Source organism: Canis aureus, unplaced genomic scaffold (genome assembly GCF_053574225.1).
Source record: "Canis aureus isolate CA01 unplaced genomic scaffold, VMU_Caureus_v.1.0 ptg000087l_RagTag, whole genome shotgun sequence".
NCBI lineage: Eukaryota > Metazoa > Chordata > Mammalia > Carnivora > Canidae > Canis > Canis aureus.
This window is the reverse complement of record NW_027554428.1, coordinates 41,718-56,881: the sequence shown is the minus strand read 5'-3', so window position 1 is coordinate 56,881 and position 15,164 is coordinate 41,718. Positions and strand designations below refer to the sequence as shown.

General features: G+C 38.1%; 1 protein-coding gene across 6 annotated transcripts in view; it reads left to right on the top strand.

Moving 5' to 3' along the window:
- LOC144309573 (cullin-4B-like) overlaps positions 1–15,164 on the top strand; it is a 73,086-nt gene that overhangs the window by 20,454 nt on the left and 37,468 nt on the right. For 5 of the 6 annotated variants that reach the window (XM_077890656.1, XM_077890655.1, XM_077890651.1 and 2 more), the window contains 3 exons: positions 829–911; positions 1,652–1,719; positions 3,776–3,894. In XM_077890656.1, the coding sequence (XP_077746782.1) occupies positions 829–911; positions 1,652–1,719; positions 3,776–3,894 (270 nt within the window). The remainder of the gene's footprint in view (positions 1–828; positions 912–1,651; positions 1,720–3,775; positions 3,895–15,164) is intronic. The other variant, XM_077890657.1, reaches the window with a different exon arrangement.

The following is a 15,164-nucleotide window of genomic DNA, read 5'->3' as shown; positions in this document are numbered from 1 at the left end:
AATCAGGTTTAAAAACAACAGAAAGAGTTAGTTTATTGTTTTAAGATCTTTCTTTTTCCAGTGTAGCTATTTACAAATATAAGTTGCCCACTCAGCATATGTCAGCTGCAGTCCTTAAATTTTGGTATGTTCTAGGTTCATTTTTCACATGGTAAAGTATGTCCTACTTTCGCTCTTAAGAAATGTCTTGTTTAATTTCCTCATATTTGTGAATTTCTGAAATTTTCTTTTTCCCCCCATTTCCACTTCATTATAATAAATGAGCACATTTTGTATGATTTCATTCTTTTAAAATATTTTCACTTGTTTTGTGGTTTGATGGGGTCTTGCAGAATGTTCCTTATACACTTAAGAAGACCATGTATTGTATTATTCAGTGGTGTTTTGCAAATGTTTTGTTAGTTCTTGTTTGTTTAGTTTTGTTAAAGCCTTCTGTTTCTTTGCTGGTTCTGGTCTTAGCATTTTAGCCATTATTTATCTTATATATGATTTACATATATGTCATTGGCTTTTGAAGTCACCGACTGTTGTTGAATTTTCAGTTTCTCTTTTCATTTCTGACAGCCCTTTGCTTCCAGTATTGTATGGTTTTGTTTTAGTTATATTAAAATTTCAAGCCACAGTGTTTCCAGTTACAAATTAAACTCAGTTTTATAATTCTTGGTATTCTGGCCATATGGAAATGAACTGAGGATGTAGCTGGGTCTTAATCAAACTAAATTTATTTAGGCCAGACATGTTTTTGTTTGCTTGCTTGTTTTGTTTGTAACTTTTGTGCTTTAAGTCCTATAATTTTTAGACATAATAAGTTTAAAATATTCTTTTCAGATTCCTGGGTGTCTTTACCATATCAAGAATCTCCTAGAAGAAGAAGTAGACAGAGTTAGAGCCTACCTAAGCCTTAACACACAGTAAGAACATATATCGTATAATTACACATAGGATTATTATATGTTTTTTACGCTTTGAGATTGCAACTATTTAAACACATCAATAATTACCGTGGGATATGATGAAATTATAAATTTATTTCCCTTTTTGGCTAAGTTCTTCTCTCCCTCTTTTCTTCATTTGTATCAAAGTAATGAAAATTCCTGACAAATAGAAATTTCTTCATAAGTTTATTTTTCAAGTTTTTGATGAGCCAAAGTAAAGAAACTAAGTTTGGAAAATAGGTTGTTGATCTTTTTGAATTATAGATGAAAGAATGGTCTTTCTGTTAGATAGACATCTGCTATTATTTAATTTTCTCCAATTAAGTAATGATAATTATAACTCATCGTAGAAGTTCAGGGGAACCTGAGTGGCTCAAAGGTTGAATGTTGGCCTTTGGCTCAGGTCCTGGAATCGAGTCCCATGTTGGGCTCCCTGTGGGGAGCCTGTTTCTCCCCCTGCCTACATCTCCATGTCTCTCTGAATAAATGAATAAAATATTTTAAAATAAAATTAAATTGAATCAGGAGAAGTTTATGAATAAAATTCAGTCTTCCTGAAGACCATCAGTAGCAATTTTAATTTTATGGCATAAGTTATAGTGGGAACAAGAAATCAAGATTGATAACAGTAATATATGCACTAGCATTCTGGAAAGCAGTTTTATCACTCCAGTATGAGAATCTTTTAGTGATGTAAAACTTTATTTTTAAAACAGGAAGCTACTGATTGCTATTGTAGAAAAGCAACTTCTAGGTGAACATTTATCAGCAGTTCTTCAGAAAGGTAAACAAGTATAGATACGTTTAGCTAAATAGTATTAAGGAAAATAATTTTCAATTTTTAAGTAATTTTAATTTCTGTGTTCTGTGCGATGTCTCCCTTTAAAATGATACATAAAATGAAGGTATACATACATCTCAAAAACAGTAATGTGGTAAAGTTTTTTTGGCTGTTCTTAAAAATAGTCTTTAAAACATCTTCCTGATGTTTTAAAATTTTAGATTATAAGTGCTCTTGAGCACATGTTTTGCTTTACTTCTGGTATTTTCCCATTCTTCACATAAGGTTAACATTTGCTTAACATATACGTATTGAATGTTTACTTCTTGGTGCAAAACAAGTAGATTTGATACAGGGTGAATGCTTCTTTAGAAGCCTTTATTAAAGTGAGTGCATGTAAACTAAAATTTAACTATTTTTTTGGACAAGAGAGATCTAACATAGAATAAGAACACAAATACTGAACCTTTTTTTCTGTTTGATGTAGTTTTGGAATATAAGTGAGGCTTGATGGGGTAAGGTCTGGAGCCAATGACCAACAAAGAATTCTTGTGACATCTTTGGAGCAAAAATGGTGGCTTTATTAAAGCACTAGGACAGGACTCATAGGCAGAAAGAGCTGCTGCCCCAGGGTTGTGAGAGGTGGCTGACTATATACTATGTGTTTGGGACTATATACTGTGTGTTTGGGGTAGATAGGAAAAGGAGGTTTCAAAAGGATTTTTGTACGCTAAAGAGAACTTACCAAAGACCTTACCATTGCCAAGGTAAGGTTGTTTTTCCTTCTAGTAAAGCATTAACAGTTGGGAGCTTCCTTCTGGAAGCTAGGTTATTGTTAAGAATGCTTTTTCCTTGTTAAGTCACTAAGACTTCTGGTAAATGGAGGGGGACTCTTGTCTATAGGACTGTAATCTCTAAAAATTAACTATTTGCTCCTTCCTTCCCTTAGTTTTACGGCAGCCAGGAGTGCCTGAGGAATGTCAAACACATCCCATCTCTGAGGGGCAGGCAGGTCCTCTGTGGGGTGTCAGCTTGTGCTTTGACCTCAGCTAGATCTCCACATCTTCATCAATTTTGCTCCTTAAATTTTTTGATTACCAAAATGGGAGGACTTCCTTATTCTTTTCCAGTAGGATTTATAACATTTGCCAACTCTTAGAATAAAATCCAGCAACTTTAAAAAGCATCCTCAATTTTATAGAATTAGGTGCTAAAAAAACTCAGTTTGACAAAATCACGGGGAAAAAGTATATAGAGTAACAAGTTAGTGGGAAGTGAGAGGTGAACTAATGTAAAACAGATTTTTAAATATTTGAAGTCGAAGAATGTTGATCAAGTTTGAAGCTTTATATTATTAATTATTGATTTATATGTTAAGTATGGAACATATAATTCCAGGAAACAGAGTCGGCAGAAAATTTCTCTGAATAGTGAGGGCTTATTCTGCTAATGATGAGCTCAGAAAAGCAACATGTTGATACTGATGCTGAATAAATGACTTTTTAGTAACATATTCCTTTTTTCTTTTGCATTTGGGGGTTTTTATGTTTACTTATTGAATTAGTAGATTTGTCGACATATCTGGACGTATCGTATAACATCGTTTTGGACTTAATTATCTCTAACTGAATCATTATTTTATTCTCATGTGAAAATTAATATCTGCCTCTTAATTAGATATTTAATGTTTTCAGTTATTCATTTTAAATTATAAATTAAAATTCATAATTTTTTTCTTTTTAGTAATGTCTGTCCTACAAATTTGTTTACTATATTTTTCTTTAATTTAGATTTTGGGGTAATAATTTGAAATGTGTTTATAAAGACCACAGTTAGAAGAATGAAAAAAGTAGTAGTCCAGAGGCATAATTATTTTTTTCATTATCCTCTAATTACTACTTAATTTAAAACTTACTGATATTACTTTCATTTGTAAAGTTTAGTACTGTACTATTTTGATCAAGTAAATATTTTAATCTCAAAATAATGCCTCACTGAATGTATATCTTGAGGAGGATATTTGTATTGCTCATTTTGCCTTCATGTTTCTAATATTCAGGCTTAAGCTATCTTCTTGATGAAAACAGGGTTGAGGATCTGTCTGTACTCTACCAGCTGTTTAGTAGGGTAGAGTTTGGAGTTCAAGTTCTTCTTCAACATTGGATTGATTATATAAAGGTATTATTTAAAGAAGATATCATTGAAAAATAACAGATTATTAATGGTTTATTTTCCCACTTTAATAATGTGCTTTTTTACCTTAATTAACTTGAAATTCATAAAGCATATTTTAAACGTTCTTTTAAAACTCTTTTTTTCCCAGTTCATAAATTCCAAATCCCCCAATAATATTTTCATTTGAAGGGAAAAGACGGGTACATTATTTATGGTATAGTATTTGAGTTTAGGCCTTTTGTTTGATAACAACAAATTATTATTGAAAGAGACCGTAAACATAAATTGTCTCAGAGAAGCAGAGAGAAAGGCTGCTTTCTTTTTTAAAAATTATTATTTTTTATTTAAATTCAATTTGACAACATATACTATAATACTCAGTGTTTATGCCCTCAAGTGCCCTCCTCAGTGCCCGACACCCAGTTACACAATCGCCTGCCTACCTCCCCTTTTGCAACCCTTTGTTTGTTTCCCAGAGTTAGGAATCTCATGTTTTGTCACCCTCTCTAAATTTTCCCACTCATTTTCTCTCCTTTCCCCGATAATCCCTTTCACTATTTCTTACATTGCCCTATGAGTGAAACCATATGATGATTGTCCTTCTCCAGTTGACTCTTTTCATTCAGCATAATACCCTCCAGTTCCATCCAAGTCAAAGCAAATGGTATTTGTCTCTTCTGGTGGTTGAGTAACATTCCGTTAGATATATAGACCTCATCATTTTCATCCATTCATCTGTCGAAGGACATTATGACTCCTTCCACAATTTACCTGTTGTGCACAATGCTGCTATAAATATTGGGGTGCAGCTGTCCCAGCATTTCACTGCATCTGTATCTTTGGGGTAAATAACTAGTAATGCAATTGCTGCATGGGTTATACGGTAGCTCTATTTTTAACTTCTTGAGGAGCTGCCATACTGTTTTCCAAAGGGGTGGCACGACTTTGCATTCCAACCAGCAACACAGGAGGGTCCCCATTTCTCACATCCTCCCCAGCATTGTGGTTTCCTGTCTTGTTGTCATCATTCTCACTGGTGTGAGGTGGTATCCCATTGTGGTTTCGATTTGTATTTCCCTGTTGGCCAGTGATGTGCAGCATTTCCTCATGCACTTGCTGGCCATATGTAGGTCTTCTATGGAGAAATGTCTGTTCATGTCTTCTGCCCCTTTCATGATTGGATTGTTTGTTTCTTGGGTGTTGAGGTTAGTAAGTTCTTTATAGATCTTGGATACTAGCCCTTTTAACTGATATGTCATTTAGTTTGGTTGTCTTTTAGTTTTCTTTTGCTGTGCAGAAGCTTTTTATCCTGGTGAAGTCCCAATAGCTTGTTTTTCTTTTGTTTCCCTTGCCTTCATAGAAGTATCATAGATGTATCTTGTAAGAAGTTGCTGTGGTCAAGTTCAAAACGGGTGTTGCCTGTGTTCTCCTCTAGGATTTTGATGGATTCTTGTAACACATTTAGATCTTTCATCCATTCTGAGTTTATCATTGTGTATGGTGTAAGAGAATGATGCCGTTTCATTCTTCGGCCCATGGCTGTCCAATTTTCCCAGCACCCTTTATTGAAGAGACTGTCCTTTTCAATTGGGTATTCTTTCCTGCTCTATTGAAAATTAGTGGACCATAGAGTTGAGAGCCTATTTCCGGGTTCTCTGTTCTGTTCCATTGACCTATGTGTCTGTTTTTGTGCCACTACCACACTGTCTTGATGATCACAGCTTTGGTAGTACAACTTGAAATCCAGCATTGTGATGCCTCTGGCTCTGATTTTCTTTTTCTCTTTTTTTAATATTAAATTTATTTTTTATTGGTGTTCAATTTGCCAACATACACATACAGAATAACACCCAGTGCTCATCCCGTCAAGTGCCCCTGTCAGTGCCCGCCACACATTCACCCACCCCCCGCCCTCCTCCCCTTCGACCACCAGTTTGTTCTCTGGTGGAACAAACTCAACGAACACACTCTGTTCATTTCCCAGAGTTAGGAGTCTTCATGTTCTGTCTCCCTTTCTGATATTCCCTACCCATTTCTTCTCCCTTCCCTTCTGTTCCCTTTCACTATTATTTATATTCCCCAAATGAATGAGACCATATAGTGTTTGTCCTTCTCCGATTGACTTACTTCACTCAGCATAATACCCTCCAGTTCCATCCACGTTGAAGCAAATGGTGGGTATTTGTTGTTTCTAATGGCTGAGTAATATTCCATTGTATACATAAACCACATCTTCTTTATCGATTCATCTTTCGATGGACACCGAGGCTCCTTCCACATTTTGGCTATTGCAGACATTGCTGCTAGAAGTATCGGGGTATGGGTGTCCCGGTGTTTCATTGCATCTGTATCTTTGGGGTAAATCCCCAGCAGTGGAATTGCTGGGTCGTCAGGCAGGTCTGTTTTTAACTGTTTGAGGAACCTCCACACAGTTTTCCAGAGTGGCTGCACCATTTCACATTCCCACCAACAGTGTAAGAGGGTTCCCCTTTCCTGCATCCTCTCCAACATTTGTGGTTTCCTGTCTTGTTAATTTTCCCCATTCTCTCAGGTGTGAGGTGGTATCTCATTGTGGTTTTGATTTGTATTTCCCTGATAGCAAGTGATGCGGAGCATTTTCTCATGTGCGTGTTGGCCATGTCTGTGTCTTCCTCTATGAGATTTCTGTTCATGTCTTTTGCCCATTTCATGATTGGATTGTTTGTTTCTTTGCTGTTGAGTTTAATAAGTTCTTTATAGATCTTGGAAACTAGCCCTTTATCTGATAGGTCATTTGCAAATATCTTCTCCCATTTTGTAGGCTGTCTTTTAGTTTTGTTGATGTAAGCTTTGCCGCGCCAAAGCTTCTTACTTTGATGAAGTCCCAATAGTTCGTTTTTGTTTCTGTTTCTTTTGCCTTCGTGGATATATCTTGCAGGAAGTTACTGTGGCCGAGTTCAGAAAGGGTATTGCCTCTGTTCTCCTCTAGGATTTTGATGGAATCTTGTCTCACACTTAGATCTTTCATGAGCATGGAATATTTTTCCATCTCTGTGTCTTCCTCAGTTTCTTTCAGAAATGTTCTGTAGTTTTTAAGGTATAGATCCTTTCCCTCTTTGGTTAGGGTTCTTCCTTGGTATTTATGCTTTTGGGTGCAATTGTGAATGGGATTGAGTCCTTAATTTCTCTTTCTTCAGTTTCATTGTTAGTGTATAGAAACGGGACTGATTTCTGGACATTGATTTCATATACTGCCGCACTGCTGAATTGCTGTATGAGTTCTAGCAATCTTGGGGTGAAGTCTTTTGGGTTTTCCATTTACAATATCATGTCATCTGCAAAGAGGGAGAGTTTAGCTCGCTCTTTGCCAGTTTGAATGCCTTTTATTTATTTTTGTTGTCTGATTACTGAGGCTAGGACTGCTAGGACTATGTTGAATAGCACTGGTGAGAGTGGACATCTTTGTCATGTTCCTGATCTTAGGGGAAAGGCTACCAGTGTTTCCCCATTGAGAATGATATTTTCTGTGGGCTTTTCGTAGATGGCTTTTAAGATGTTGAGGAATGTTCCTTCTATCCCTACACTCTGAAAGGTTTTTGTTCAGAAATGGGTGCTATATTTTGTCAAATCTCTGCATCTATTGAGAGGATCATAGGGTTGTTTTTACCCCTGATGTGATCTGTCAGGTTGATTGTTTTACAAGTGTTGAACCAGCCTTGCATCCCGGGGATAAATCCTACTCGGTCATGGTGTATAAATTCTTAATGTAGTATTGGATCTTATTGCCTAGTATCTTGTTGAGAATTTTTGCATCTTGTTCATCAGGGATATCAGTCTATAATTCGTTTTGGTTGGGTCTTGGTCTGGTTTTGGAATTAAGGTGATGCTGGTCTCATAAAACAAGTTTGGGAGTATTCCGTCGCTTTCTATCTTTCAGAACAGCTTTAGTAGAATAGGTATGGTTTCTTCTTTAAACATTTGATAGAATTCTCCTGGGAAGCCATCTGGCCCTGGACTTTTGTGTCTTGGGAGGATTTTGATGACTGCTTCAATTTCCTTGCTGGTTACTGGCCTGTTAAGGTTCTGTTTCTTCCTGTTGCAGTTTTGTAATTTGTGGTTTTCCAAAAATACATCTATTTATTCTAGATTGCCTAATTCATTGGCGTATAGCTGCTCATAATATGTTTTTAAAGTCATTTGTATTTCCTTGGTTATTGGTTGTGATCTGTCCCCTTACATTCATGATTTTATTAATTTGAGTCTTTTTTCTTTTTAAAAGGATGACTAATGTTTTATCTTATTAATTCTTTCAAAGAACCAACTCCAGTTTTTTTTGATCTGTTGTACAGTTCTTCCGGTCTCTATTTCATTGAGTTCTGCTTGAATCTTCATTAACTGTCTTCTTCTGCTTGGTGTAGGTTTTATTTGCTGTTCTCTCTCCAGTTGTTTTAGGTGTGAGGTTAGCTTGTGTATTTAGTTTTTTCCAATTTTTTGAGGAATGCTTTTATTTTTATGTATTTCCTTCCTAGGACTGCTTTCTCCATATCCCAAAGCTTTTGAAGAGTTGTACCTTCATTTTCATTAGTTTCCATAAGTCTTTTTCATTCTTTTCTAATTTCTTTGTTGACCCATTCATCTTTTGTATGATGCTCCTTTTCTTTTTAAAAAAAAATGTATTTATTTATTTACTTATGATAGTCACACACACACACACACACACACAGAGGCAGAGACACAGGCAGAGGGAGAAGCAGGCTCCATGCACCAGGAGCCTGACGTGGGATTCGATCCCGGGTCTCCAGGATCGTGCCCTGGGCCAAAGGCAGGCACTAAACTGCTGCACCACCCTGGGATCCCTAGTATGATGCTCCTTAACCTCTATGTCTTTGAATTTCTCCCAAATTTCTTCTTGTGATTGAGCTCGTTTCAAAGCATTGTGCCGTGAAAATATGCAGGGTACAATCCCATTCTTTTGGTATCAGTTGAGACCTGGTTTGTGACCCAGTATGTGGTCTATTTTGGAGAAAATTCATTGTGCACTTGAGAAGAATGCGTATTCAGTTACATTTGATGAAAAATTCTGTGTGTATCTGTGAAATCTTACTTGGTCTAGTGTATCATTCAAGGCCCTTATTTCTTTTTTTTAAATAATAAATTTATTTTTTTATTGGTGTTCAATTTGCCAACATACAGAATAACACCCAGTGCTCATCCCATCAAGTGCCCACCTTAGTGCCCGCCACCCAGTCACCCCCACCCCCCGCCCTCCTCCCCTTCCACCACCCCTAGTTCGTTTCCCAGAGTTAGGAGACTCCCATGTTCTGTCTCCCTTTCTGATATTTCCCACTTATTTTATCTCCTTTCCTCTTTATTCCACTTCACTATTATTTATATTCCCCAAATGAATGAGACCATATAGTGTTTGTCCTTCTCCGATTGACTTATTTCACTCAGCATAATACCCTACAGTTCCTTCCACGTCGAAGCAAATGGTGGGTGTTTGTCCTTTCTAACGGCTGAGTAATATTCCATTGTATACGTAAACCACATCTTCTTTATCCATTCATCTTTCGATGGACACCGAGGGTCCTTCCACAGTTTGGCTATTGTGGACCTTGCTGCTATCAACATCGAAGGCCCTTATTTCCTTGGTGATGTTCAGAATATCCGTCTTTTCCTAAAAGCACTGTGTTGAAAATTCTTACTATTCATGTATTATTATTATCTATGTATTTCTTTCCTTTGGTTATTAATTGATTGGTATACTTGGCAGCTCCCACATAAGGGGCATAAATATTCATGACTGTTAGGTCCTCTTGTTGGATACAGCCTTTATTATGACATAGTGTCCCTCTTCATCTCTTACTACAGTCTTTGGGATAAACTTTTAAATTTATCGAATATGAAGATTGCTACCCCAGCTTTCCTTTGAGGACCATTTGAATGGTAAATGGTTCTCCAACCTTTTAGTTTCAGGCTGCAGCTGTCCTTACGTGTCAAATGAGTCTCTTGTAGACAGCAAATAGATGCGTCTTGCTTTTTATCCAGTCTGAAACCCTGCGTCTTTTGATGGGATCATTTAGCCTATTCACCTTCAGAGTAACTACTGAAAGCTATGAATGTAGTGTCATCGTAATACCTATTTAATCCCTGTTTTTGTGGAATATTTCTTTGGGCTTCCTCTTTCTTTTACCGGGTCCCCCTTAACATTTCTTGCAGAGTTGGTTCGGTGGTCACATATTCTTTCAGTTTCTGCCTATCTTGGAAGCTTTTTATCTCTCCTTCTATTCTGAATGCGAGTCTGAATGCTGGATAAAATATTCTTGGCTGCATGGTCTTCTCATTTAGTACCCTGTGTATATAGACCCTTTCTGGCCTGCCAGGTGTCTGTGGAGAGGTTTGCTGTTAATCTGATCTTTCTTCCCAAATAAGTTAGAAATGTCTTGTCTCTTGCTGCTTTAAGGATTTACTCTTTATGTTTGGAATTTGCAGGTTTCACTATTAAATGTTGCGGTTGTAATTGACTTATTAATTTTTGGGGGGACCTATCTCCTGAATCTGAATGCCTGCTTCTCTCCCCAAATTAAGGCAGTTCTCAACTATGATTTGCTCAGATATGCTTTCTGGACCTCTGTCCCTCTCAGCGTTCTCTCGAATCCCAATTATTTGTAGATGCTTTCTTGTCAGGCTGTCATTTATTTCCCTTAGCCTTTCCTCATGGTCTCTTATTGTTTTTCTCTTTTTTTGTCAGCTTCCTTCCTTGCCTTGTCCTTCCTTCCTTTCTTGACTTGTCTTCTGTGTCACTCAACTCTTTTCTCCACCTCCTTAACCAAAGCAGTCAGGGCATCCAGTTTGGATTGCATTTCATTTAATTGATTTTCAATTTCGGCCTGATTAGTTCTAAATTCTGCAGTAACAAAGTCTCTGGATTCCTCCTTTATGCTTTTATTCCAGAGCCACCAGTCGCTTTATAATTGTGCTTCTGAATTGGCTTTCTGACATCAAATTGTAATCTATATTCTGTAACTCTGTGTGGGAGAGAGCACTGTTTCTGATTCTTTCTTTTTAGGTGAGTTCTTCCTTCTAGTCATTTTGATCAGTGCAGAGTGGCTCTACGACCCAGCTGAGTCAAACATGTCAACCACAACCTAAGTTTCACCCTAGGTGATTCTGGCGAGGTCAGAGACCAAAAAATGAAAACAAAGATCAGAACAAAATAAAACAAAAGATCCGCTAAAGTGAGAAACAAAATTTAAAACGACGTAGTGAAAATAAACGGCCAGGTATCCAAAGGAGAAGAAAAAAGAAAAAGAATGAAAGAAAAAAAATTAAGTGGAAAAAAAAAGAAAAAAAAAAGGAGGAATACTGGGAGATAGTGGTGGTGAAGAAGTTGTAGTGAAGGGAAAATGTAGTCTACGAAAGGGGTCCTAGAAGTGATCCTCTTGGTTCTGAGTATATTAAGTTCTGTATGTTAGAAGATCCTCAGTCCCAAATGTATATAAACCAGCAATACTTGTAAAAGCCCCAGCATTGACCACCAAAACATAAACGAGATAAAAGAGGGGGGCAGAATGGGAATGAAGAGAGAATATAATCTCACAGAATGAATCATCACAGCATACCACTTGGTTCTGGGTGCATGCTGGTCATGTTTTAGAAGGTATTAATTTCCACCATTGTAGAACAAAATGAGTCAGAGAAAAAAAAACACACACACACAAAATGAAATCTCAAGTGTCTCCCCAAATTGAACTGAGTATTTTGATGGGACTCTAGAAGGGAAAAATATATCTAAGACGTGTAATTATAGTGATATGAAAGTCAAAAAGGACGAAACAAAAATGAAGAGGTGGTACAATGTTGTAGTTAAGGTGGGAAAAGAGAAAAAACTTTGTAAATTTTTAGTCTGATATAAAAACGCATTGTACTGGAAAAGGAAAAAAGGCGGTATATCTTCTAGTTCTATATCCTATAAATCCTTCGACTTCCCCTGGAGCTTTCCAGCTCTGCTTGGTCAAGAACTTGCTCTTCCCCTGTTCTTCCAGCTGGTCTTCTGGCAGAGGGGCCTGCTGTGCTGATTCTCAGATAAATGCATCTGGGGAAGCTGCCCTGCCCCCTGCCGGGTGCCAGTCTCAGTGGAAGCTGTTTATCCTGTGAGGCCCCTGTTCCCTGGCAGTGCTGCCTCTCCCAGGCACAGGGGGAAACGAGGAGGAAGACAACAATGGAGGTGGCCAGAATTCCAGCTCTGGAGTCAGCTTTCTGCAGTAACTAACACAGGCTCTCAGTGTGCAGTGGCCTGATCTGCACAGCTTGCAGGGCACCTGTTGGCAAGAGAGTCCTCTCTGTCCTGTGCCCTCCCTGCTTCTGCCTGTCCCAGGGGGAGTGCAGGATCGTGGGCTTTGTCTGCATGGTGCCCTGGGGTCCAGGGCCCTGTGCTGCTGGGATCGTGCTCCTGGTGGCAGGGCTCCCGAAGGCAGCAGGACACAGACACCTCCGTCTGGAGCTGCCCACCTAACCAACTGGCTTCTCCCAAATGCCCCTCCAGCTAAACACTCCAGCACTTTACCCAGATGGTCCACAGTTTGTGTTTTGCTTTCCCCCTAGGAGCCCCTCCTCTGAAAGTGACTTAGAAAATTGGAGTCTTCACTGCCCCTCCTGCCATTCTGCCCAATTGCCCTGCTAAACACTTTTCTGTCCAGAAAGAATCTGTGCGGATTTTTAAAGTTCCTCCTTCTCCAGGGTAGGGCTTTCCTGTCCTGGAGGCTTTTGCTGCCTGCCAGGCTTCAGCCCACCTCTTCTTGGTGCCCCTCCCCCACTTGATTCTTTTTTATTTTATTTTTTTCCACCTGCCTACCTTGCTAGAATTGAAAACTCTTCTCTTTGTAGTGTTCCAGCTGTTCTCCCTTTAAATGTCAGGTCGAATTTGGAGGTAGGTGTTCAGGATGATTTGAAAGTTATCTAAGTAAGTTGGTGGGGCCAGGTGATTTGAGGACCCCTGTTCTTCTGCCATCTTCAGGCCTGGCCTGGTTCCATACAAATTTTAGAATTATTTGTTCCTGCTCTGTGAAAAGTTATTTTGATACAGATTGCATTGAGTGTATAGATTGCTCTAGGTGGCATAGTAGACACTTTAACGATATTTATTCTTCCAGTCCACGAACATTTTCCATTTTTGCGTCTTCCTCAAGTTCCTTCAAGTACACAAGGGTTTTATAGTTTGCTGAATATATATCCTTTCTTTAAAAAAAGGTTTTATTTATTCATGAGAGACACACAGAGGCAGAGTCATAGGCAGAGGTAGAAACAGGCTCCCCATGGGAAGCCCAATGTGGTACTGGATCCTGGGCCTCCAGGATCACACCGAGTCCAAGACAGACTCTCAACCACTGAGCTATCCAGGCATCCCTGATATAGATCCTTATCTTCTTTGGTTAGGTTTATTCCTAGGTATCTTTGTTTTTGATGCAGTTGTCAATGGGATTCATTACTTGATTTCTCTTTTTTCTAATTAGTGTACAGAAGTGCAACTGATTTCTGTGCATTGATTGCATATCCTGCCACTTGTTATATTCCTGTATCAGTTTAAGCATTTTAAGGTGGAGTCTTTTGAGTTTTCCATTTAAAATAAGTTGTTGTCTGCTAAGATTGAGAGCTTGATTTCTTCTTTGCCAATTCAGATGCCTTTTATTTCTCTTTGTTGTCTGATTGCTGAGACTAGGAGCTTCCCTTACTGTGTTGAACAACCGTGGTGAAAGTGGATATCTCTGTCATATTCTTAACCTTAGAGGAAAAACTCTAGTTTTTCCCCACTGAGAATGATATTACCTTTCAGGTTTTTGTTGTTAGCTTCTATGATACAGACGTATATTTTATCTATCTCTGTACTGTGTCGAATTTTAATCAAGAAGGACTGCAGTACTTAGTCAAATGCCTTTGTTCTGCATCTACTGAGAGGACCGTATGGCTCTTGTCCTTTCTTTTATGGATGTAGTATATCACATTGATTGACTGATTTGTGAATGTTGAACCACCCTTGCAGCCCAGGAATAAATCCCACTTGGTCGTGGTGTCCATCCTTTTATTACTGCTTGATCCTGTTGTCTGTTAACTGGGTGAGAATTTTGGCATCACCCAGCGTTCATCAGGGATATAGTCTGTAATCCTCCTTCTTGGTTGGGTCTGTGTCTTTTGGGATCAAGATAATGCTGGCCTCATAGAATTTGGAAGTTTTCCTTCCATTTCTGTATTTTGAAATAGCTTCAGGACAGTACATATTAATTATTCTTCAGATTCCATTGGGAAGCCATACAGCCCTGAACCATTGTTTGTTGGGAGATTTTTGATGACTGTTTCAATTTCTTTGCTGGTAATGGGTCTGTTCAGTTTTTCTCTTTCTTCTTGTTTCTGTGTTGGTAGTTTATATGTTTCTAGGAATGCATCTGTTTCCCCAGATGGCCTAATTTTGTTGTATGTTCTTAAAATTGTTTGTATTTCCTTGGTGTTTATTGTGATTTCCTCCTGCATTCATGATTTTACTAATTTGGGCCCTTTCTCTTTTCTTTTGATAAGTGTAGTCAGGGATTTATCAGTCTTATTTTTTCAGTGAACCAGCTCTTAGTTTCATTGATTTGTTCTACTGGTTTTTTGGTTTATGTTTCATTGATTACTGCTCTATATGATTTCTCTTTTCCTGCTTGCTTTAGGCTTTATTTGCTGTTCTTTCTCCAGCTCCTTTAGGTATAAGGTTAGGATGTGTATTTAAGGCTGTTCTTTCTTGAGAAAGGCTTGTATTGCTGTGTACTTCCCTAGTAGGATTACCTTTTCTGCATCTCAAAGGTTTTGAACAGTTACGTTTTCATTTTCATGTTTCCATGAATTTTTAAATTCCTCATTAATTTCCTGGTTGACTAATTCATTCATTCCTTTTTTTCTTAATTGAAGTTCGATTTGCCAACATTCATTAGGATGCTTTTTCTAACATCCATGTATTTGAGTTCTTTCCAAGGTTTTTTTCTCATGATTGAGCTCAAGTGTCAAAGCATTGCCATTTGAAAATATGCAGGGAATTATCCCAATTTTTTGGTACCATTGAGACCTGATTTGTGACCCGTATGTGGCCTATTCTGGAGAATGCTGCATATGGACTTGAGAAGAATGTGAATTGTTACTTTAGGGTGAAATGCTCTAAATGTATCTGTGATTTTCATCTGGTCCAGTGTGTCATTCGAAGCCCCTTGTTTTGTTGTTGATCTTCTGCTTCGATCATCTGTTTGTTGCAGTTAAAGGGGTGTTGA